The sequence below is a fragment of the Leucoraja erinacea genome, chromosome 8 (assembly GCF_028641065.1).
Source record: "Leucoraja erinacea ecotype New England chromosome 8, Leri_hhj_1, whole genome shotgun sequence".
Taxonomy (NCBI): Eukaryota; Metazoa; Chordata; class Chondrichthyes; order Rajiformes; family Rajidae; genus Leucoraja; species Leucoraja erinaceus.
This window is the reverse complement of record NC_073384.1, coordinates 47,099,282-47,124,949: the sequence shown is the minus strand read 5'-3', so window position 1 is coordinate 47,124,949 and position 25,668 is coordinate 47,099,282. Positions and strand designations below refer to the sequence as shown.

Genomic DNA, 25,668 nt, shown 5'->3' with positions numbered 1-25,668 from the left:
TCTTTGGAGTGTGGGAGGAAACCGAAGATCTCGGAGAAAACACACACAGGTCACGTGGAGAACGTACAAACTCTGTACAGAGAACACATAGTTAGGATCGAACCCGGGTCTCCGGTGCTGCAAGTGCTGTAAGGTAACAACTCTACGCTGCGCCACCATGCCATCCTAATGTAGAAATAAGTAATTTTGTTTTGCCAGTGCATCTACCTCCAGCAATATTATGGGAAAATATCCACTTGTCACCATAAAAATACGTGAGCTTTGTAAGACGGTTACATTAAGGAATGTTATACAGGCCTCTTTTCTCTCTTGTTACCAAAGAACAATATCCCCAGTGGAGGAGTTCCTAAAAATAATTCCAGAACCTTTAGCTCCATTACTTCTGGATGATAAGTATTCCACTCACAAACTAAATCAATTTTCAACCATTAGTTTAATTTTTCAGTGATTGCAATTCTAATTATTCTTTTGTAACTTAACATTAAAGGGTATAAAGGCAGAGTAGCTAAGTTGGAAGATAAGAAATGCAGAGGTTTGGCCTAATGAACTGATGGTGCGACTTTGAATCTCACAACTGCAAGGGATTTAGTTAACAAACTAAATTAATCTGGAAATTAAAACAAAATGCAATGGTGAAAATAAAATTAAGTAACTATCTTAAAAAAACAGCTGGTTCACTCATGTCCTATGGGGAGGAAATCGGCTGTTCTTATTGGCCTGGCTTCAAACTCTGGAACACAGCTGTTGACTATTCCCTGTGAAATAGTCCAACAAGGCGGTCAGTTCAATAGAAAGTGGGGATGGGCAATGAATGCTGGTCTTTCCATTGACAATCATATCCTGTGAAATGAAAATATTTGCATGGAGGAACAGTTTGTGGCAATTATCAGCACAACCTTTCGTCTTTAGAGATACAGCGGGGAAACAACTCTTCGGCCCAGCGAGTCCACGCCAATGGAGGATCACCCCTTGCACTAACTATCCTACAAACTAGGGACAATTTTACAACTTACCAAAACCAATCAACCTCCAAATCTGTGGAACGTGGGAGCAAACCGGAGCACCCGGCTAAAAAACCACGCGGTCACAGGCAGAATGTACAAACTCCGTACAGGCAGCACCCATAGTCAGAATTTAACCCGGGTCTCCAGCGCTGTAAGGCAGCAACTCTACTGCTGCACCACGGTGTCATCCTCCACGACTTGAATCTGATTAATTCAAACACAATGCCTGATGTGTGGGATCAATGGACCAATATACAATTTTAGCATTAAGTCTTCATCTTATACTACACAATTTGACTATCCATGTCCATCAACTAGTATTGCACCTTTAACTAATATTCTAGCCGAAGGTAATGTATAGGATGAGCTATGCAAAAATGTTGGTGACAACATTTGACAATCAATCAGAATTTGCTACAGAAATGGATCACAAACAAGAACAATACAGGAGAATAATATGCTAATATGGCAAGACATAATTCCTCTTTCAACGGGATATTTTGCATTGTAATAATTTTCTAGTCAAATGGTATTTTGTCCAGAATCTGGAATCAGTATTTTGCCCAGGTATATTTTGGAAATTGCCTTAAGATTTCATAAGTACCTTTCCTTTCGATAGAAAGGCTTCAATTGATTCTGCAAGTAGCTGCCAAGATGAACAAATGCTCTGTGGTTTGTGAGGATAAATCTGCACCCTTGCTGCCAGGGCAACAGCAAACTGCACCCCAAGCAATTCTGCATTCAGATCTCCCTTTAGCTCTCTCAATATTTTCATCGCCACATCATCTCTCTAACACAACTGTTTATAACGCTCGCTCTGAACGATCAATGAGAGGAAAACCTTAGAGTTGGTTTTGCAGTTCAAAGCTATGTCATGGTGACACTATGAGAAGTAATTTGAATTTTAAATATCTCTTCAAGATAAAAAGGAAACCCCATTGTTGTAAAAACTTTTGACAGGTGTATACAAGTGGAAAGTGTTGCCTGCTGGACTATATATACATATACGCATACATTTATAAACTGCATCAGCAATGCAGACAACTCAGGTAGCTATTATCAAAGGCGTCTATAATTGTTATCAGCAGCGTTATGAAGTTCAGTCCTAGGTCATGTCCCCTGAATGCCTCGATGTTATTTTAAACAGAATACAAAACTTATCAGACTCATTTGTGATAGAACATGTTGCTTGGAAACAGTTTTTTTTCTTGTTTGATGTTTATACATAGATTTTTTCACGTACAGAATGATAAGATCTGAGAGAAAAAGAATCTGTTCACAATAAAGGTCATTCAAATGGAACACAGGAATGAAATTCTCCACCCAGTGCACTAGGACACTGCAAACAAAATGTTTGGAAAATGAAGGAACATCATTAGCGCATAACTGGTAATTGGAGCCCATATCAGAGGACGTGTAGAATGCTGAAAGATTTAGGAAAGAAAGTTTAGCTTAGTTTAGAGATACAACGCGGGAACAGGGCCTTTAGCCCACTGAGTCCTCACTGACCAGCGATCCCCACACACTAACACTATCCGACACACACTAGGGCCAATTTTACCAAGCCAATTAGCCTACAACCATGTACGTTTTGGAGTGTGGGAGGAAACCGGACCATCCGGGGAAAATTCAAGCAGGTCATGGGGAGAACATGCAAACTCTATTCAGGCAGCACCCGTAGTCAGGATCGAACCCGGGTCTCTACCTCTGCACCACCGTGTCATCCAAAAGTGTCTGTTTTAAAATAGCAAATATTATCTACAACATACTTTGTTGTCATCCACTTATCCAATATTTACCATAACATGGCTGTATTCCTGGAGATATGCACAACCACTAATATTCATTTTCAGTCAGGGAAGTCACACTGCCTTAAACTACTTCCACCAAAACATGGACAACATATTGCTACAATTATAAACAACTGCGGGCTAAAGTCATGCTTGTTATTTAGGGCACTAATGAAATTGGACTGCAACATTTAATAGATCCCAAATGGGGTAAAGTATCATTAGTGAGACATAGATTATTTAATAATGACCGGCCACCTGCACACTTGTGGCAATGAATCAAAAGGAACAGGCACAGTTGAATCTAATTAGTCCCTTATGATCCAGTCTTAGCGTCTGGTCTACATTGTTTTAATGGATGTTTGCAGTTTTCAAACAGCAACCTGTAAGAGAACAAAAATTCCCCTTTGCTAAAATGAGAATTACTTGTTGAGACCTGGTCACTTACTTTGATATAGGCCCCTGCAAAATCCGAGAGCCTTCAGTCAAGGTAGAGTCTTCTGTGTCCATTTCTCCCTGTGCCTCGGAGATAAGTGAATGGTTGCAAAGTGGTGATGTGCTTTACAGAACCGGGTTCCTTGGGTTATTCTTAACCACTGCTGAGTTGGCTGACCATTTTAATGTTAATTTCACGTTGAGATTTCTGCACAGGTGGAATTATAGCATCAGTTCTATTTATATTTCGGCAAAATAATTGCATCCAATCAAATGTGAAGCAGGGTAATCTGCTGCGTAGGGAAAGAGAGGAACACTTATTGAAAAGAATATGTGATAATGAGTAGTGTGGTGTGAGATAACTGGATGACATAAAGGAAATTGGGTCATGAAAATATTTGCTCTTCTATAGAATTAGAGCTGGAATGCATTTGTAACATCCATAAACACCATCCCCCAATCATCTTTGTAATAAACGGCCAATTCGTCTATTTGAGTAGCAGATAGAGTCCGAGAGTGATCCCGCATCCTCCTGCGCTTCAAGGAATAGAGATCCAGCCTACTCAAGCTCCCTCTAGTCCTGCCAATGTCCTCATAAATCTTTTCTGAACTCTCAAAAAAGTTGTTTGGCTGCGACATTTCAAAATTCCTTATTGTGCTTAGAAGAACAAAATGCGCTCTCTCTCTCTTTTTTTTTTTTACACACTGTCAGCTGACAGTTTATTGTCTTATCCTTCTACACAGATGGATAGATTTTTAAATATGAAGTAAAAGGATAGAGGGAGGCAGTAGATCAGTCAGAGGTTCTCTCTCTCTCTTTTTTCCAATTGGATTAGGAGGAATTAGCTACACGAGGAACTTGTCAAACTTGTATTGTTTTCTCTAGAATGACAGGTTGAGGGAAGACCTGAGAGAAGTATATAAATTTATGAGAGCATAGATGAGGTAGACAGTCAGAACCTTGTTACCAGGGTGGAAATGTCAAAGACTAGAGGCCATAGATTTAAGATGATAAGGGCTAAATTTAAAGGAGATGTGCAGGGCAATGGGTGGTGACGGTGGAGGCAGATACAATAGTGGCATTTCAGAGTCTTTTAGATAAGCACCTGGATATGTGGGGAATGGAGGGATGTGGATCATGTATAGGCAGATGATGTTGGGTGGTATGTCAGCACAGACATGTTGGGCCGAAGGGCCTGTTCCTGTGCTGTATTCTACTTCACTGGCAAAATGCATGATTAAAGAAACTAACAGAAGGAAATTAAAGTATATATGAAATAAGCCCATGAAGTAGGCTAGACTTTTTAAAGATGCTTCAAAAAAAAGTTGCCCTTTGCTTCTTGTAAAAGTTTCTTGTAGCTAGACTCTCACGCATTGTCAGAACCTTGTCACGCTTGCACACAAGCAATCAAAAATCTCACTACCAATCTCTGGAATGAAAAATGTGTTTTAAAAATGCACAGTGCGAGACAGATAAGAAACATCCATGTTGTACTTTGTTGATAAAGACCGGCTGCCGTTTAAGATAAAAGAAATGTTGCTTTACATGAAGTGTTTATTTTTTTGGAAAGCAGTGAAAGATGTTAATTTTTTAATTTTGATAAATAAGAGTTTTATCACTACCATTTTTTTAAAGAACTGAATTTGTATTCTGTTGGATAATATCTATTAGCATAGTTTTGAGGAGAGAAAAATAGGAAATTAAAATTGATATGACTGCTGATAATTAATTGGAGCTAGAAGATATGTAATATTTGTTATTTATACAAGAACAATGATCAAAACTTTATTTATTTTCTGATGCACATAATAGAATAAAAACTAACTTCCAATGGAAAGACAAATGGAAAATAACAGACTGTATGAAGTGGTAGAATTTACAGCATCTCATTTACTGTGCATTTAAATTAATAGTTATGTTGGGGGTGACTTAAAGGCTGCAGTAACCTTGAGAGCCAGAGAACATTCACCTGACCTTTGCGCTTGCATTTGCTGCATTATTTAACCAATCTGCAGCCCAGCAAAACAATCTGGACAAATTATTTATTTTATTTTTGTTCATTTTTGAGTAGTTCCTCATTTATTATCACTGACAGACAGAATTTATGTTTTTGGCTATTAACAAAGTATTTCAGGCAAGTCCTTAAAGTTTGCGGTTTCTAAATTGCAACTAAGTTGGTTATGACAAGATTGGTGTCGGCACATTCCAATCAATCATTATTTTTATTGCTCCGGGTTCACCAGTTCCTTCACTTGGTTTACCAGGATGTTGTAACCATCACAAAGATAATATTTTAATTGCCATAAAGTATTGAAATATGACTGCGCAATGCTGTTTGCAGTTGTGTGTTTGTATGTTATGCTGTGCTCATGATGTCTACAGACCGTCGCCTCCAGCATTACAATTACCTTTGAAGAGCAACAAGATTTTACTAGCGAAGACTAACCCTGCGCCCAACTCTTATCCAGACTAAGTCAATATCACAATAAATACCATGAGAGATCAGATAGAAATAGAGTAAAAATCCAACTGACATAGTTATTAAACAGTCAGGTAAGGTTCTTAAACATGGCTACACTGCCTAGATCTGGGGTTCAGGAATTGGTCTCTTCCATAACTTTATAATGCATTGAGAATTGAGAATACCCAAAGCTGCTCACTGGTAAAGAGAACAGTCTGTCACATGATGAAATGACGACAGATAAACTGTCAATTGCAAATGCAAATTGCATTGAGAGATTGACACAATCAGCCCAGAACCAGAATAAAATATTAGCAACTCACAAAAATACAAACATATCTTTAATTAAACTGTTTACTGTACGTTTCCTTAACCCTGGCCAGAATACTAGGTCCATTTGCTATTCATATGTTCACCTCGCTTATCAATGTCAATAAATGCTTGTTGGAAAAAAAAAAGTTTCTTTAAAAGATGCCAAATTAAATAAAAATATACGGATCAGTCATCAAACGCGTTTTGATATCTCTTTACTTAAATCATGCTACGTTCATAAGCTATTCACCAATTGCTTGCATATCGATGGTGCACAGTTGCTGAGAAAGCAAATACGAGGTCTATTTGTAAGAGGTACAAGAGGGCTGCTATAATTCCCAGAGCGAGATTGTTGCATGAAAACGAACTGTGTGTCCAGGAAACAAGTAATTTTGGACAATTCGTGTAATTAGCATGATAGTTACCTAATTCATCAAACACACCATAAACAGCTTATAAAATACATAATTACTGTCATCTCTCCCCCTCCCAGTGCACACTAAAATACTCCACAAAGATTCATGAGCGGTCTTGTCACAGCAAAGATGTTGCACAAGGGCTCCTCTGAAAAAAATGTTTTTGTATTCACATTCTTATTCATATGTATGGTTAACCCATCTTGGAATCAACGGTGTATGCAACATCCCACTTCTTCACAGACAGATGAAATGGTTAGAATATAAATCATGTCCAAATGATTGGACATCTAAGGGTGCTTGCCTTAAAATTGCTATAAAGGGACAATTACTGCATAACTGCAGTCCTTGGTTCACTCATCCCTTCCCACCCAAACCACCACCTCCGCAGGTACTTTCCCATGCACCCGCAGGGGGTGCAACACCGGTTTCTATACCTCCTCCCTCGACTCCAACCTGGGACCCTGACAATCTTTTCAGATAAGACAGTGGTTCACATGTACCTTCTCTAACCTCATTTACTGCATCCGGTGTTTCCGATGTGGGCTCTTGCACATGAATGAGATCAAAGGTAGACTCGGTGACCGTTTTGTTGAACACTTAATCTCAGTTCACCTAGGCCTAAGAGATCTTGCGTTTGCCAACCATTTCAGCTCCCCTTTGCATTCTGTCCTGAACCTCCTTCATTGCCATAGTGAGGCCACCTGAAAATTGGAGGAACTGCACCTCATATTTTGAGTGGGTAGCTTACAACCCAGCGGTCTGAGCATTGAATTCTCTAATTTTAAGTAGCCTACTAACACTCTCCTCCCCCCTTGCTTTCTTCCTCCAATTAGTCATTTTACCAGCTCCACAGTTCCCCACATTACATCCCTCTTGAGTTTACACCTTCCCTAGCCAATAATGGGCCCACCAGGGCACCACTCTGCCTGACCTCATTTGTGTCTGGCCCTGATGTTTCCTGGTCTTTTCTCAGCTCTAGCTCTTCATCCCCCCCCCCCCCCCCCCCACCCCCTTTAAGTCTGAAGAAGGGTACCAATCCGAAAAATGTCACCCATCCTTTTTCTCCAGAGATGCTGCCTGACCGACTAAGTTACTCCAGCACTTTGTGTCTATTACTGCAATAATGTGTTCATTATGGTTTATATTCTAAACAAAAACATTAAAAATATATCTTGAAGTGGATCAAAGATTTTCTGAACTTTCATATCAAAGTTCCAGATGGCAGCTAGGCAATTTTCCACCAAGATCAGTGAATGGTTCTTGTGAAACTGCTTTAGATTAATATCTGGCAGACTTGTGTGGGAGAAGTTGAAGCTGGTAGAAGTCAGTAACAATACACTCTACCTTTCAGTGGGAGTTTGAGATCAGATTAAAAATCAGATTACCTTCTTACAGGTGTGGGTTTTTATGTTTCTTATCTGAAAAACAACTAACATGGTACCCTTGTTTAAAAGGAGAAAGAGGTTAACTAGAATTGCAACAGGCCTGTCAGCTAAGAGCAGTGGTTGGAAATTGAAAAGGAAAACACTTTGAGGAACAGAGTAAATCAGCACATTCGAGGGGCAAGGATTAATAGCAGACTATTACTGTGGGTTTGTTAATGGAGGCTCATATTTTGCCAAACCTGATTGAAATTTTTAAGGACATGGTTGGGAGTGTCAGTGAGATAATGCATTTGATATTGCCTTTATGGATGTGGGCAAGGTGTTTGACAGGTTGAGCAGTTAAGTAAAAACATCTGAGAGGGTGCAGAGGAACTTTTTGAAGATGTTGAAATATTGGTGAGTAAGAGTTGTGAGTAGGCTGTCTGAGAAAAGATTTAATTGAGATATATAAAACCATAGGAAGCCAAGAGTGCATGAAGTTGAAGGATTTTTCAGAAAGGGCAATAATGCAAGCAAATTGATTTAAGCTAATTGTTAGTAGGATTTGAATGCTTGTGGATAGGTTTTATTCACCCAGAGAATTGTGGTGAAGAAGTCGTGGAGACAGAAATCCCTACCTGATTTAAAAAAAATACTCGAATAAGTTATAACCCACAAGGCTACAGACTGAGAGAAACATAGAAACATATGATGAAAGAATGGGTCCACTGTATTCGACTTGTATTTACTGGAATTTAGAAGGAGGAGAGGGTATCTTAAAGAAACATATACAATTCTTAGAGGATTGGACAGGCTAGATGCAGGAAAAATGTTCCCGATGTTCGGAGAGTCCATAACCAGGGGTCACAGTTTAAGACTAAGGGGTAGGCCATTTTGGACTGAGATGAGGAAAAATGTCTTCACCTAGAAAGTTGTGAATTTGTGGAATTCTCTGCCACAGAAGTCAGTGGAGGCCAATTCACTAGACGTTTTCAAGAGAGTTAGCTTTAGCTCTTAGGGCTGAAGGAATCAAGGGATATGGGGAAAAAGCAGGAACATGGTATTGATTTAGATTATCAGCCATGATCATAGTGAATGGTGGTGCTGGCTCGAAGGGTCAAATGGCCTACTCCTGCACCTATGTTTTTATGTTTCCATCTGCTAGCATTTCATCCATATGCTCACTATTACCGTAACAGCCCTGTAAGAAATAAAATAAAAGTAGGCAGACCGAGCATAACCCTATCCTCATTAACAAACTTACATACAGGAATGAGTGCAGTTTAGTTTAGAGATGCAGTGTGGAAATAGACCCTTTGCATGTCCATGCCAACCAGCGATCCCGGCATACTAACACTATCCTACACACACTAGGGACAATGTACAATTATACAAAGCCATTTTATACCAAGATCACAGGAAAAACCCATGCAGGTCACGGGGAGAACGCACAAACTCCATACAGACAGCACTCATAGTCAGGATCGAGCCTGGGTCTTTGGTGCTGTAAGGCAGCAACTCTACCGCTCCGCCACCGTGCTGCACTCATAACAATGGCTTTGCTATGATGTGAGCCAAGGTCATCAGCATGGACACTGTATTGGCAGCAATGTCAACACGCCTGTGGGCATCCCACTTCCAGTGCCATACACTCAAAGGCACGTAACAATTAGGCACTTTGCTATTTATGTGCTTTAGTTAATGTTGAGCTTTCAGAAACAAGAGTTTCCATCTACTGTATATAAAATGTGGTGCATTAAGAAATATGGTGCAACTCCTCACAATACCTTTGTCTGGAAGCAACAGAAGAGTTGGGTCAAGTAATGATGTCTTCTTGCTAAAGCCAGAATTCTTTTCTCGGTCATTGTGCAGTCCACATCATCATCTTGGAGAATAACGTCTTTCTTTAGCACCTTCACAGCATAGACCTCATCTGTACCTTTCAGTTCAGCCAGCATGACCTACAATTCACAAATGAAAACAAAAACATTTGGACTCTTATTAAAAATTGAATGCAGGGAAGTGAGCTCATTCATTCTCCCACGCCTTATATTCTCACATTCACATTGTGTTGCAGGAATTAGATGCAACACGGATATTCAATCCCAGATATTTTTTGCATGTTTCATAAATGCTAGGTTGGCAGATGTCGATGGACAGTAGAACGGGTACCCGCATGTAACTAACAGTGTCCATTGTCGACGTCTTGGTGGAAGAGTTGGCAATTTGAAGGGTGTAGCGATATTTGCATGAAGAGCATGGCTAATTTGCTGGGCTCTTACTTATTAAATCCCTGAATTGGGCTGTTGTGCAATGAATAATTCAATCCCTGCTCCATTTAAACAAAGGTAGGCAGAAAGGCTTGCCAGTGCTGTGGGTTAAAACGGATCAGGAGGGAATGCAGCCATGACTGGCAAATATTCTTCCAGAGTTAGAAAAAAAACTGTTGGAGTAACGCAACAAGCCAGGCAGCAACTCTGGAGAAAAATGATGGGTGATGTTTCAAGTTGGGACTCCTCTTCAGACTGTAAGTAGAGGGGTGGGGGAAGGGGTAATTTGTGACTGGCCCTGATTGGTCTTGATCTTTTCTTGCCTCTGGCTCTTCATCTTCCCCCACCCACCCACTAACCATTCCCTATTTACAGTCTGAAGGACGATCCCGACACAAAATGTCACCCACCCTTTTCCTCCAGAGATGCTGCCTGATCCACAGTTACTCCAGCACTTTGTGTCTAACTTTGGTATAAACCTGCATCTGCAGTTCTTTGTCTCTAGGTATTCTTCCAGGTTCTCTATTCTAATGGTATTCACAGTGAGTGAGCCATACTCTTCTTGCAAATATCACTGCACCCTTTAATTGCTTCAAGACATAGTGGCACCTGAAATGCTGAAGTTCTGCTATTATTAAGAGAAGCTAATTATGGAGCTTGAAGAATAGATAAATATTTTTACAAAATACTGGAAATATGATATAAAAATATGAAATGAGGGACAGACTCAGAGGAGAAACAGTTAATGTCTCAAGTCCATCATCTTGCACAACAACTTTCATTTATTTTGATGAAGGATTATTGATATTAAAACATTAACTTCATTTCTCTCTCCAGAGGTGCTCTTAGTTGGCTGAGAATGTGTTTCAAATTTTATTTATTAAGCAATGCAGACCTGTAAAGCTGATTCAAGGTTCCACCTTCTCAAGCTAAAATGAGGAAAATAAATACTCTGACTCATAGTTCATCTCCCGACCTTCCAAACAAAAAGCAATTGCATGTTCCGATGTTGCGGCGATCTAAAGTGTAACCTTCTGATAGTGATGATTCTACAGGGGACAGGTTGCTCAGGTTGGTTGGCATGAAACGGGTAGAATACTGCCTAACAGCTGCACACACTCAATACAATTTAGTTGACCTGAACTCACAATAACAGGATTTCAGAAATACTTTTAACCCAATAATCTGATGCCTATTTCTCACAAATGAAATAATGTTCCTCCTACCTTTCGTGACAAACAAAATAATTGATAAAGCACAGGGTCAATAGAAGATTGCTGACATACAGTAAAGTAGACGACTGCTCCGACTTATAGACAACAGACAAGGTGCAGGAGTAGGCCATTCAGCCCTTCGAGCCAGCACCACCATTCAATGTGATCATGGCTGATCATCCCCAATCAGTATCCCGTTCCTGCCTTTTCCCCATATCCCCTGACTCTATCTTTAAGAGCCCTATCCAGCTCTCTCTTGAAAGCATCCAGAGAACCTGCCTCCACCACCCTCTGAGGCAGAGAATTCCACACACTCACAACTCTCTGTGAGAAAAAGTGTTTTCTCGTCTCCGTTCTAAATGGCTTACTCCTTATTCTTAAACTGTGGCCGCTGGTTCTGGACTCCCCCAACATCGGGAACATGTTTCCTGCCTCCGGCGTGTCCAAACCCTTAACAATCTTATATGTTTTAATAAGATCTCCTCTCATCCTTCTAAACTCCAGACTGTACAAGCCCAGTTGCTTCATTCTCTCAGCATATGACAATCCCGCCATCCCGGGAATTAACCTTGTAAACCTACGCTGCACTCCCTCAATAGCAAGAATGTCCTTCCTCAAATTAGTGGACCAAAATTGCACACAATGCTCCAGGTGTGGTCTCACTAGGGCTCTGTACAACTGTAGAAGGACCTCTTTGCTCCTATACTCAACTCCTCTATAAAGGCCAACATGCTATTCGCTTTCTTCACTGCCTGCTGTACCTGCATGCTTACTTTCATAGACTGATGAACAGGGACCATCAGATCCCGCTGTACTTCCCCTTTTCCCATTTAGATAGTAATCTGCCTTTCTGTTTTTGCTACCAAAGTGGATAACCTCACATTTATCCACATTAAACTTAATCTGCAATGCATCCGCCCACTCCCCCAACCTGTCCAAGTCGCCCTGCATTCTCATAGCATCCTCCTCACAGTTCACAATGCCACCCAGCTTTGTGTCATCCGCAAATTTGCTAATGTTACTTTGAATCCCTTCATCCAAATCATTAATGTATATTGTAAATAGCTGTGGTCCCAGCACCGAGCCTTGCGGTACCCCACTAGTCACTGCCTGACATTCTGGAAGGGACCCGTTAATCCCTACTCTTTGTTTCCTGTCTGCCAACCAAATTTGTATCCATGTCACCACTCCTCCCCCAATACCATGTGCCCTAATTTTGCCCACTAATCTCCTATGTGGGACCATATCAAATGCTTTCTGAAAGTCCAGGTTCACTACATCCACTGGCTCTCTCTTGTCCATTTTCCGAGTAACATCTTCAAAAAATTCCAGATTAGTCTAGCATGATTTATAATTCCCTGTTTTCACTCTCCCGCCTTTCTTAAAAAGTGAGATAACATTAGCTACCCTCCAATCCACAGGAACTGATCCTGAATCTATAGAACATTGGAAAATTATCACCAATGTATCCACAATTTCTAGAGCCACTACCGTAAGTACCCTGGGACGCAGACCATCAGGCCCTGGGGATTTATCAGCCTTCAGTCCCATCAGTCTACCCAACACCATTTCCTGCCAAATGTGGATTTCCTTCAGTTCCTCCGACACCCCAGATCCTCTGGCCACTACTATATCAGGAAGATTGTTTGTGTCCTCCTTTGACGGATCCAAAGTTCCTGTTCAACTCATCTGCCATTTCCTTGTTCCCCATAATAACAATTTTTCGAACTTCAAGGGTCCAACTTTGGTCTCAACTAATTTTTTTCTCTTCACATACCTAAAGAAGCTTTTACTATCCTGCTTTATATTCTTGGCTAGCTTCCCTTCGTACCTCATCTTTTCTCCCTGTATGGTATTTTTAGTTATCTTCTGTTGCTCTTTAAACATTACCCAATCCTCTTGCTTCCTGCTCATCTTTGCTACGTTGTTCTTTTATTTGTATACGGTCCCTGACATCCCTTATCAGCCACAGTCGCACCTTACTTCCCTTGGAATCTTTCTTCCTCCTAGGAATGAACTGATCCTGCACCTTCTGTATTATTCCTAGAAGTACCTGCAATCTTTGGTCCACTGTCATCCCTGCTAGTGTATCTTTCCAGTCAACTTTGGCTAGCTCCTCCCTCATGGCCCCATAGTCCCCTTTATTCAGCTGTAACACTGACACCTCCGATCTACCCTTCTCCCTCTCCAATTGCAGATTAAACATGACCATGTTATGGTCACTACTTCCTAAAGCTCATTAACTTCGAGGTCCTTTATCAAATCCGGTTCATTACATAAAACTAAATCCGGAATTGCCTTCTCCCTGGTAGGCTCCAATACAAGCTGTTCAAAGAATCCATCTCAAAGGCACTCTACAGTCCCTTTCTTGGGGTCCAGGACCAACCTGATTTTCCCAGTCTACCTGCAAGTTGAAATCTCCCATAACAACCACAGCATTACTTTTGCTACATGCCAATTTTAACTCCTGATTCAACTTGCACCCTATGTCCAGGCTACTGTTTGGGGGCCTGTAGATAAGTCCCATTAGGATCTTTTTACCCTTACAATTCCTTAGTTCTATCCACACTGACTCCACATCTCCTGTTTGAAACTGATACTGTTAGTATCAAAACAAAAGATGAAGCATACAAATTAGCCAGAAAAAGCAGCCTACCAGAGGACTGGGAGAAATCCAGAGTCCAACAGAGTAGGACAAAGGGCTTAATTAGGAAAGGGAAAATAGATTATGAAAGAAAACTGGCAGGGAACATGAAAACTGACTGCAAATGTTTTTATAGATATGTGAAGAGAAAAAGATTAGTTAAAACAAATGTAGGTCCCTTGCAGTCAGAAACAGGTGAATTGATCATGGGGAACATGGACATGGCAGACAAATTGAATAACTGCTTTGGTTCACTAAGGAAGAGATAAATAATCTGCTGGAAATAGCAGGGGACCGGGGGTCAAATGAGATGGAGGAACTGAGTGAAATCCAAGTTAGTCGGGAAGTGGTGTTAGGTAAATTGAATGGATTAAAGGCCGATAAATCCCCAGGGCCAGATAGGCTGCACCCCAGTGTACTTAAGGAAGTAGCCCCAGAAATAGTGGATGCATTAGTGATCATTTTTCAAAACTCTTTAGATTCTGGAGTAGTTCCTGAGGATTAGAGGGTAGCTAATGTAACACCACTTTTTAAAAAGGGAGGGAGAGAGAAAACAGGGAATTACAGACCAGTTAGTCTAACATCGGTAATGGGGAAAATGCTAGAATCAGTTATTAAAGATGGGATAGCAGCACATTTGGAAGGTGGTGAAATCATTGGACAAAGTCAGCATGGATTCATGAAAGGTAAATCATGTCTGACGAATCTTATAGAATTTTTCGAGGATGTAACTAGTAGGGTGGATAAGGGAGAACCAGGGGATGTGTTATATCTGGACTTTCAGAAGGCTTTCATCAAGGTCCCACATAAGAGATTAGTATGCAAACTTAAAGCATTGGGGGTTCAGTATTGATGTGGATAGAGAACTGGCTGGCAGACAGGAAGCAAAGAGTAGGAGTAAACGGGTACTTTTCAGAATGGCAGGCAGTGACTAGTGGGGTACCGCAAGGCTCAGTGCTGGGACCCCAGCTATTTACAATATATATTCATGATTTGGACGAGGGAATTGAATTCAACATCTCCAAGTTTGCGGATGACACGAAGCTGGGGGGCAGTGTTAGCTGTGAGGAGGATGCTAGGAGGCTGCGAGGTGACTTGGATAGGTTGGTGAGTGGGCAAATGCATGGCAGATGCAGTATAATGTGGATAAATGTGAGGTTATCCACTTTGGTGACAGAACAGGAAAATAGACTATTATCTGAATCGTGGCCGATTAGGAAAAGGGGAGATGCAACGAGACCTGGGTGTCATGGTACACCAGTCATTGAAAGTAGGCATGTGAAGAAAGCGAATGGTATGTTAGCATTCATAGCAAAATGATTTGAGTATAGGAGCAGGGAGGTTCTACTGCAGTTGTACAGGGTCTTGGTGAGACCACACCTGGAGTATTGTGTACAGTTTTGGTCTCCTAATCCGAGGACATTCTTGCCCTAGAGGGAGTACAGAGAAGGTTCACCAGACTGATTCCTGGGATGTCAGGACTTTCATATGAAGAAAGACTGGATAGACTCGGCCTGTACTCGCTAGAATTTAGAAGATTGGGGGATCTTATAGAAACTTACAAAATTCTTAAGGGGTTGGGCAGGCTAGATGCAGGAAGATTGTTCCCGATGTTGGGGAAGTCCAGGACAAGGGGTCACAGTTTAAGGATAAGGGTGAAATCTTTTAGGACCGAGATGAGAAAAACATTTTTCACGCAAAGTGGTGAATCTGTGGAATTCTCTGCCACAGATTGTAGTTGAGGCCAGTTCATTGGCTATATTTAAGAAGGAGTTAGATGTGGCCCTTGTGGCTAAAGGGATCAGGGGGTATGGAGAGAAGGCAGGTACAGGATACTGAGTTGGATGATCAACCATGATCATATTGAATGGCGGTGCAGGCTCGAAGGGCCGAATGTCCTATTCCTGCACCTATTTTCTATGTCTATGTTTCTATGTTTCAATGGATTCCCGGACGCTTCGCCGACAGACAATCACCCTGGTGTGGGTGTCAAAGTGCGGGGGTCGGGGGGAAACCACCCTGGTGTGGAGGTTGGGGTCCGATGGCAGTGCATCGCGGTCAGTGACTGTGGGACGCTCCCACGGGTGGAGTCAGTGGAGAGAGAGAAGGGGGAAGAGAAGGGGAGAGAGAGAAGGGGGGGGGGGGGGGGGGGGGAGAGAAAGAGAAGGGGGGGAGAGAGAGGGAGGGAGAGAAGAGAGGAGAGAGAGGAGAGAGAGAAGAGAGCGGCGAGAGAGAGCGGAGAGAGAGAGGGCGAGAGAGAGAGAAGAGGGGAGGGAGAAGGGGAGACAGGAGCGTGGGGTTCATTTTCCCACACAAGCCATAGGTGACTGGACAATCTGAACCCAAGCACCAAGTTGAAAGCGGCCGAAGGTGTGCATCGCTCGGGACAGCCCCCACTCTCCCACGGCCCCCCTCCGCGGGCTGCGGGTCGGGTGGATCAGAGGTTTGTGACAATGTTTATGCCTTCACAGTGATGTGATGGACGCGGGGGTCTGGACCAATCGCTGACAAGCCCCCCTCCCCCTCCCCGGGCAACGTCACGTCCGTTATTGGACTTTTCTGTTGAGCGGCAGTCGGTCCTTTGGCCTGTAGCCGCCGCCGCCTTTCGGGTAGGTGGCGTTTCGACAGAGCGGCCATTCAGTACGTTTGCTTTTAGGCGATGCAGCTTTTCGATTCGTTGGGTTTTAGTCGTCCCGCCCTTTCGGTTAGTTTGCATTTAGGTGTCCCATCCTTTCGGTTAGTTGGCTTTTTGTCTTCGGACTCTTTCGGTTCATTGGCGTTTCGGCCTCGTTCTATTCGGTTCTTTGCTTCGGCTTCTTGTCTGTCGGTGCCACGTCCGCACACAGTTTCAACGTCACCCCTTGTAACGGACTGAATTTCATTCCTCACCAACAGAGCAACCCCACCCCATCTGCCCACCTGTCTGTCTTTTCGCTAGGAGGTATACCCTTGAATATTCAGTTCCCAGCCCTGGCCCTCTTGCAGCCATGTCTCAGTAATTCCCACAACATCATAGTTGCCAGTTTCTAACTGAGCCTCAAGCTCGTCCACTTTATTTCTTACACTTCGCGCATTCATATACAACACTTTGACCTCCATAAGTCGTGTTGAGATCCCACTTGGCTACCCAAAAATATACTCTGTTCTCCGATATTGAGAGAGCATGATCAGGTCCACTCTAATTACATAAAGTGGTGAGCTCTCACATCCCAATAGTGTATGATCTACTTTTTCAGGCATCAATGTGACCTGCTCGGCCATGCAATGTGTAAACTGTTCTCCCTTACTGACAAATTCAGGCATGTTCCCAGCGTTTATTCACAGCCCAGTCCTACTTTTTTCTGCACCAATCGCTTGTTATACGATATGTGATAAAAAAAACATATCTTAACGTAACTTGTGGTAACCCTATAGCACTGCTGTTGAAAACATTTTCTTTTGTAATGCCAAAAGTCCATGGTGACAGTGAACAAACTTGTTGCACAACCTTTTGGACACTAGGATATAATTTAAAGATGCTTGATATATCGCAAAATAATTTTTAGCCTGCATAATTGTTAATTTTCAAAAAAATATGAATGGTAGAATAAAAAATTGGGACAACAGAAAGTAAACGTTTGTGGATAGGAACTAAGAACCCAATATATGATCATTTTATATAAGTTTAGGTTTATTATTTTCACATACACTGAGAGACAGTGAAAAGCTTTGATTTGCACGCTGATAAAATCAGGTAACACTATACGTAAATGTAATCAAGCCAAACTCAAGTACAATAGGTAGAGTGAAGGGAAACATGTAGAATGAGTCTTTTTTTTATGATATAACTTCAGTTTCAAGCCAGTCACACACATTTTGCATTATGCTAAATAATCACATAACGACATTGCACAGACTTTGAAAGGTATGCAGGAACAATAATTAATAACTGCAGATGCTGGTTTAAACCGAAGATAGACACAAATGCTGGAGTAACTCAGCGGGACAGGCAGCATCTCTGGATAGAAGGAATGGGTGAGTTTTCGGGTTGAGACCCTTCTTCAGGCTGGTCTTATTCAGGAATAATTAATATTATTTGTTCTGTTAATTTTCTCATACAAGGGCATGGACTAAGAACTGACTCCAGCAGTCCTGCAGTTGAAATTGATTAACACACATGGATGTAGAGCCTGGAAGGTCGACAAGGCCAACGGATTGGGATGTTTCTTCAGTCTCGATCCGAAATGTAATCTGTCCATTTTCTTCCACACATGTTAATTGACCTGTTGAGTTCCTCCACAACTTTTTTTTCCCCCCAAGATGAAAAACATTCTCAGGTGGCTCACCCTGAGGGTTCCACATGAAGGTAAGGGTTAAAACTCAATAAACCAAATTAAAATAGATTTGTTGTTGACCTCAAAGAAAGCAAGAGTGAAAAAAAAAATCACAAGGGCTCAATGACATAAATAGGAAAATAAATATTAATATGCTAAATATCTCCCAGGCATGTAGGGTGTTTAAGTGATTCTGGACATCAAAGCTGAAGGATGATTATTATCTTTGCACTGCAAAACACTCACCTTGCCAAAACTGCCTTTTCCTAATACTTTAATGAAGGAAAAATCTTCTAAGTTGTACTGCCTGGCCTGGAACTGTTTCAATTCTCCATTTTCCCCGTTTTCATCAGGCGTTAGTACTTGTTGATCTGCTTCCGCTCCTTTGTGTTCATCTCCTCTATTCTCAAATGAAAGAGCTTTTCTAATGTTGTTTTCAAGTTCTTTTAGTTCTAGAGGAAGATTGAACATTTGATAACAGGTTTAATATATTTTGTTTCCTAATGGAAATGCAGTTAACATGCGTAAATGCAGTAAACCCCAGCAGCAAACAATAATTTATTTCCATTTTCATTCTTTATCTTTCCAGTCTTTTAAACTGCATATCTACATCATTCGGCATCGAAGAAAGGACTCACATTTACGTTGAGGCACAAGGAACTGCAGATGTTAGAATCTTGAGTAAAACACAAAATGTTATAGTAACTCAGCGCATCAGGTAGCATCTGTGGAGAGAATGGATAGACGATGTTTCTGAAGGATCCCATTTGAAACGTTGCCTATCCATTCGCTCCACAGATGCTGCTTGAGCCGTTGAATTACCTCAGCATGTTTTACTTCCATGAAAGCATGATTTTTCAAAGATCGAATTTCTTCAGAGCCAATGGAGCGTTATCATAAATTTAAGAGTGTTTAATTGTCAAGTGCATTGACAATGGAACTATGAACTCCTTACTTGTTTTTTTTTAATTAATTTGGTTCACTGGCAAAGGTCACATCCTAATCATTCTTAGCAAGATGGCAGTGGGCCACCCATCAGCAAGTCTAAATTTCCAACCAGAAGTAGATAATTAAAATATGCGAAATATATCCATGATCAGTCACAGATAAAAAGCATATATCCTTCATTTAAGTTCGATTAAGTTCAAACAGCTGAAAATTTTTGCCTGCGGCGAGAAATAAATTGAACTGTCCACCTTCAGTTTAAAGAGTTCCGTTAATTTTCAGGTCAACAACAAAAATAAATGTATTTGCTTTTGCAATTTTGCTCTAAAAGGTGCACAACAAAAATCGAGCTCCACGTGAAGCCCCATCCTACAATATCAAGTGACCAGATGCCTTCATCTGAATTGAACCAGGCTCCCATTTCCCTGTGCCCACGATATCGCTTGCCAACATGTGGACCTTTCACACTGTAGTTCTTTGATCAAATAATTAAGGGAGTGACTGGATTGAGAATCATGAATGCTGAAGAAAGGAAGCGAGTATGTGTAAACCATCTAAGATTTGAGCTTACCCTGATCAGACGGCGATGTTGGTGCTGATTTTGATCTATCTTCATCAGATGGTGCCAAACCTGGAACTGATTGTTGTGGATCAGGACCTGTGCTTAACTAAATTAAAAGGAAATATACAGGGATATAAAAAGATATTGGAATAAGCAGAAAAAAAACGTAATTTCCAATTGGTTGAGTCCAAATGATTATTGAATTATTTATATGACATTCTGTTTCATGTTTAGACAATTATGCTGACATATTTAAAATGTTAATTTCAGAACTAGAGCAGTCTGAATGCTGTATCAGAATATTAAAATATCATGTGAATATAAGGAACTGCAGATGATAGTTTACAAAATATGTACAAAATGCTGGAGAAACTCAGTGGGTCAGGCAGCATCTCTGAAGAAAAGGAATAGGTGACCCTTCTTCAGACTGAAAGATAACAAAGGCCAGAACAAAATGGCAGAGATGCTGCCTGACATGCTGAGTTACTCCAGCACTTTGTGTCTTTTATTAATTAAAACATCACGAATAGGTTCACAAAATAGTTGTAACATCTTATGGAATGCTGGCACTGATATCCAGAAATTCTGCCGTGGCTTTCCGCAGGGCTGGTTATAGCACACTTGTTGAGTGCTGTGAGTTGGTCTGGGCGAGTGATAGTAGTAGGAGGTTGACAGACAAAGACAAAGTGAGATTGCAAAAAAGAACATTTTGAAGTTGTTTGGACTTTACATTCACAGTGTGTGCAGAATATAGTGAGAGAAGGAATTTTCTCACATAGATCAAATCGGCTCGAGTATTTGTTTCTGTCCCATAAGTTCCCAAATCTCCAGCTGATTTACAATGACATTTCCCTGCACGCAATGCAACAGTGAGCTCTTAATAATACAGATGGCGGTTACAGTTGAAAGATAGAAAAATAATAGATTATTAATGACCATCTATAGATTAATGTGCTGAGAAATAGTAACATTGGTATCATACTTTGGATAACAATATTTGTTAAAGTCACAGGAGACAGCCCTGAAAAAAAAGGAGTGGAACAAGATATTTGCCAAATAGACATGGTATGGAATTGTTTGAGACGTATGCTTTGTAAATGTTTTGTGACTGTAAAATATGAGCACACAGTGACAGTATGAGCTGCGCAGATAGGGAAAGATGGAAATCGGTCTATTTCTCAGGGGCACGTGCAAGTGAGATTTTGCAGCTTCTACTGGGTAACACATTAAAATAAAAATCCTGCCCTCGTTGCATTTGCATTCTTTATGATTGGTTACATGACAACTAGTGGTAGAAATTCATATGTTCTAAAATAGTTGATGAGAAGTTTTCATACGGAAAGCATTGCTTGGATTTTGGTCTTCATCTGTTCAAGTGAAGGTAAAAAAATTAAAATAGTTGACCTTCATACGAAAGGCCATAAGATTGGCAGAAATAGACTAACAAAAACAGGACAAGGAGCAGAGCTGAATGGATTAGGGAGCTCTGAAATACACTCTGCTTCAAGGCCATGGGAAAATAGCGATCAACGAGACAACAGGAAAGAATGATTTAAAGCTGTGACTTACAAGCATGTTAACTCCTTATGTACTGAAAGATGAAAAATAATGCCTTACCCTTGTCTTCTACATTATTTACAATAAAGTCACAGACACAGTCTTAGTTCCGAAGTGGCAGCACTCAATATTGATACTAATTGGCACTCAATATGAACTAAGCAGCAATAAAGGCAGGATTTATCAGTTGTTTCCTGACCTTTCATTAGATTTAATAGGATAGTAAAGCAATTGAACTCCTTAAATATTTGCAGTAAATTCCCCCAAAAATGCAGATGCTGGAAATCTGAGATAAAACAACAAAAATGCTGGAAACACCTAGCTGGTGAGGGAATACTGTGCATTCAGAAAGTATTCAGACCCTTTCACCTTTTTCCACATTTTGTTACATTACAGCTATATTTTTAAATGGATTAAATTCTTTTTTTTTATCATCAAACTCCACACAATACCTCAGAATGAAGAAGCAAAAACAGGTGTTAAGAAATTTTTGTCAAAGTAATTAAAAATAAATAACTGAAATTTCACATTTACATAAGTATTCAGACCCTTTGCTATAAAAAAATTGACACTCAAAATTGAGCTTAGGTTCATCCTGTTTCCATTGATTATCCTTGAGATTTTTCTACAACTTGATTGGAGTCCACCAGTGGTAAATTAAATTGATTGGACATGATTTGGAAAGGCACACACCTGTCTATATAAGGTCCCACAGTTGACAGTGCATGTCAGAGCAAAAACCAAGTCAGGAAGACAAAGGAATTGTCCGTAGACAGGACCTCCGAGACAGGATTACGTCGAGGCACAGATCTGGGGAAGGGTATTGCAGGTCCCGAAGAGCATAGTGGCCTCCGTCATTCTTAAATGGAAGAACTTTGGAACCACTGGGACTCTTCATGGAGCTGGCTGCCCAGCCAAACTGAGCAATCGGGGGAGAAGGACTTTGGTCAGGGAGGTGAGCAAGAACCTCCCTCTGTTACTCCGACAGAGCTCCAAATTTCCTCTGGGGAGATGGGAGAACCTTCCAGAAGGACAACTATATCAATAGCACTCAACCAATCAGACTTTTATGGTAGAGTGGTCAGACGGAAGCCACTCATCAGTAAAAGGCACATTGCAGCCCGCTTGAGTTTGCCAAAAGGCATGAGAAACAAGATTCTCTGGTATGATGAAACCAAGATTGAACTCTTTGGTCTGAATGCCAAGCGTCACGTCTGGAAGAAACCAGGCATCCCTCATCACCTGGCCAATACCATACCTACGGTAAAGCATGGTGGTGGCTGCATCATGCTATAGGAATGTTTGTCAGCGGCAGGAACTTGGAGACTAGTCAGGATCGAGAGAAACATGAACGGAGCCAATGAGGCAATAATCAGAGAAAGACACCCAATTCCTACGGTCGATGAGGTGCTACAAGAGTTATCAACCAGTAAAGTGTTTCCCAAAATTGATCTCAAGTGGGGATACCATCAATTGGAATTACATCCAGAGTCAAGAGAGGTGACACCATTCGTCACTCATTGCGGATTGTACCGATACAAAAGACTGATGTTTGGAATCATTGCTGCTCCCGAGATCTATCAGTACGAAATCCACAGAGTGATTCAAGGTGTACCTGGAGTAGCAAACATTTCAGGTGACATCATTGTCCATGCATCAAGTCGGGAAGAGCATGACAGGAGGTTGAAGCTAGTGTTGACTAAACTTCAAGAAGCAGGTCTCACTACGAATGAAGACAAGTGCAAGTTTGGCGTCTCTGAGATGGATTTCATGAGACACAGATTCACAAGTGAAGGGATGAACCCAGTCAAAGCTAAAGTGAAAGCTATTGCAGATGCACGTGAACCGAGATGAGGAGTTTTCTAGGACTGGTCAATTATTGTGTGCAAAATGTATTCCAAATTTTACTACACTGGCAGATCCACTGAGAAAGTTGACCAGGAAAGACGTACCATTCCAGTTTGGTAGTGAAGAGAGACAGGCATTCAAAGCACTGAAACAGTGTCTAATAAGTGCAGAAACCCTTGGATATTATGATCCAGCTGCACCAACAAAAGTCATAGCAGATGCTAGTCCGGTCGGGTTAGGAGCAGTGTTGGTACAGACACATGCAGATGGACCCAGAATCATAGCATGTGCCAGTCGATCGTTTACCAGCGTGGAGTGAAGGTATTCTCAAATAGAGAAAGAAGCACTAGGACTAGTGTGGGCCTGTGAAAGGTTCCTTGCATACTTGTACGCCATTGAATTTGAACTTGTTACAGATCACAAGCTGCTGGAAGTTATCTACTCGACACGGTCTAAGCCATGTGCCAGAATAGAATGTTGGGTGCTGAGACTCCAACAGTACAGGTACAAAGTAGTCCACATTGCTGGGAAAGCAAACATCGCGGACCCGTTGTCGAGACTGTTGAGGGATGAGCTGAGAGCAACATCCACGCTAGAGGGGAAGCAGAGAACCTTGTGCGATTCACCGCAATTCAGTTAATTCCCTGACAACGAAGGAAGTTGAAAGGGAATCAAAACATGATCCTGAACTCAAAGATATCAGAGAGCGTATTCACAGTGGGCAAAGGGATCAATGTCTTTACAAAGCATATGTTCCCATAAAAGATGAATTTTGTTTAATTGGTCAGTGTGTGCTGAGAGGTAGCAGATAGGTGATCCCGTAGAGTTGATGGCCAAGGATTGTGTCATTAGCGCATGAAGGCCATTTAGGCATTGTCGGTACTAAACAGAATTTGCGGAGCAAAAAGTGTGGCGACCGGGTTGTGAGAAAAATGCTGAAAAATTTGTCAAGACATGTCATGGATGCCAAATCACAAGCAGGAGCAACCCACCAGTTAGAAAAACTGGAAGGCACTGTTAGCATTTGTAGCTGTATATCAGGTGATCACTCACTCACTCACTCAACGACAGGGAAAAGTCCAGCAGAAGCTTTGTTTGGAAGGAAAATGCACACTAAAATACAAGAGGTGCAAGAGATCATGGAAGACCAGGAGATGAGACTGTGATGCTGAAAAGAAAGGTGCGGCAAAATGGTACGTTGACTTGAAACGAGGAGCCAGGCACTCTGAAATAATGCCCGGGGATGATGTGCTTGTGAGGTGAGATGATGGTGGTAAGATAGACACTCCTTACAACATTGTATGGCTGGCAATGGTATCGAGGACCAGCAGTCAAGTCTCCAGAAGGTGTTATCTACAAGAGAAATGTATCGAGCGTAAAAAAGTACGTGTCCAGGGACTTTCAAAATGAGGTAGCCCAAAATTCACCAAGAGTTACGGATCCAGAAGGGCAAGATGACATTTATGAACTGGTGGGCAAAGGTGCTGGAGAAACTCAACAGGTGCGGCAGCATCTATGGAGCGAAGGAAATAGGCAATGTTTCAGGCCGAAACCCTTCTAAGTGATGGTGCTAGAGATAGTGGCCTGGTGCTCGTCAGTGGGGTCATGATCCAGGGATAAGTAGGAGGAGGTGTCCGAGAGTTGGCGCGTGGCCTCAGCTTTTTAACTTTTTTACGCTCGATACATTTCTCTTTGTAGAGATCAGCGCGCCAGACTACCACGGCACCTACCTTGTCGGCGGGTTTGATAACCCAGTCTGGGTTGTTGTGGAATGAGTCGATGGCTGTACGTTCAGGGGGGGAGAGGTTTGAGTGAGAGAGTAGTGGAGAAGTTGAAGCGGTTAATGTCCCGCTGGCAGTTTTGAATAAAAAGGTCTAAAGCCAGAAGATGGCCATGAGAGGGGGTCCAAGAGGAGGGGGTCCATTGGAGACGGGACAAGAGATCAACGAGACAAAGGGGGGCGAGGACTCATTTCCATGGAAGAACGCTGTGAGGCGGAGGCGACGGTAGAAGAGCTCCAAGTCGTGGCGAGCGCAGAACTCATTGAGGTGGGGACGGAGGGGACGGAGGGGACCGAAGGTAAGGCCTCTGCTGAGGACAGACCGTTCAGTATCAGATTCGGTATCGGTATTTATGAAGTGGTGACTAGACTTCCAGAGGCAGCGTGCTGCAATGCAGGTGGTGAGCAGAGACGGTGTCTGGGTGACAACACCTTGACAGATTCAACAGATTCTGATACTCTGTGCCAACTGGTAGACCAAAACGTGAAAGGAGAATTCCCAGGCGATATGACAATTTTGTGTTATAGAGTATGGTACTATTATGATGCTGTTTATTATAATATTGTTTATTGTGAGCAAGGAGGTTATTAAGGGTACGAGAGTGTAAAAAGTTGTATTTGTTTTGTAGTTGTAATGCATCTAGTTTGTAAGTTATTGGAACACATATGTCTTGTAAGAATTTAATTGGGAAGTATATTTGAAAGAATACACGTTAATTAAAAGTTTAAGTCTGGTAAAGGAGGAATGT

The 25,668-nt window shown here is 41.6% G+C and overlaps 1 protein-coding gene across 1 annotated transcript in view; it reads right to left on the bottom strand.

The window, feature by feature from the left end:
• Window positions 1–25,668, bottom strand: part of LOC129699659 (protein kinase C epsilon type) — a 418,244-nt gene that overhangs the window by 130,892 nt on the left and 261,684 nt on the right. Inside the window, exons 8-10 of the mRNA XM_055639643.1 lie at window positions 19,744–19,840; window positions 18,474–18,679; window positions 9,574–9,747 (exon numbers count right to left, since the gene is read on the bottom strand). Of these exons, the coding sequence (XP_055495618.1) occupies window positions 9,574–9,747; window positions 18,474–18,679; window positions 19,744–19,840 (477 nt within the window). The remainder of the gene's footprint in view (window positions 1–9,573; window positions 9,748–18,473; window positions 18,680–19,743; window positions 19,841–25,668) is intronic.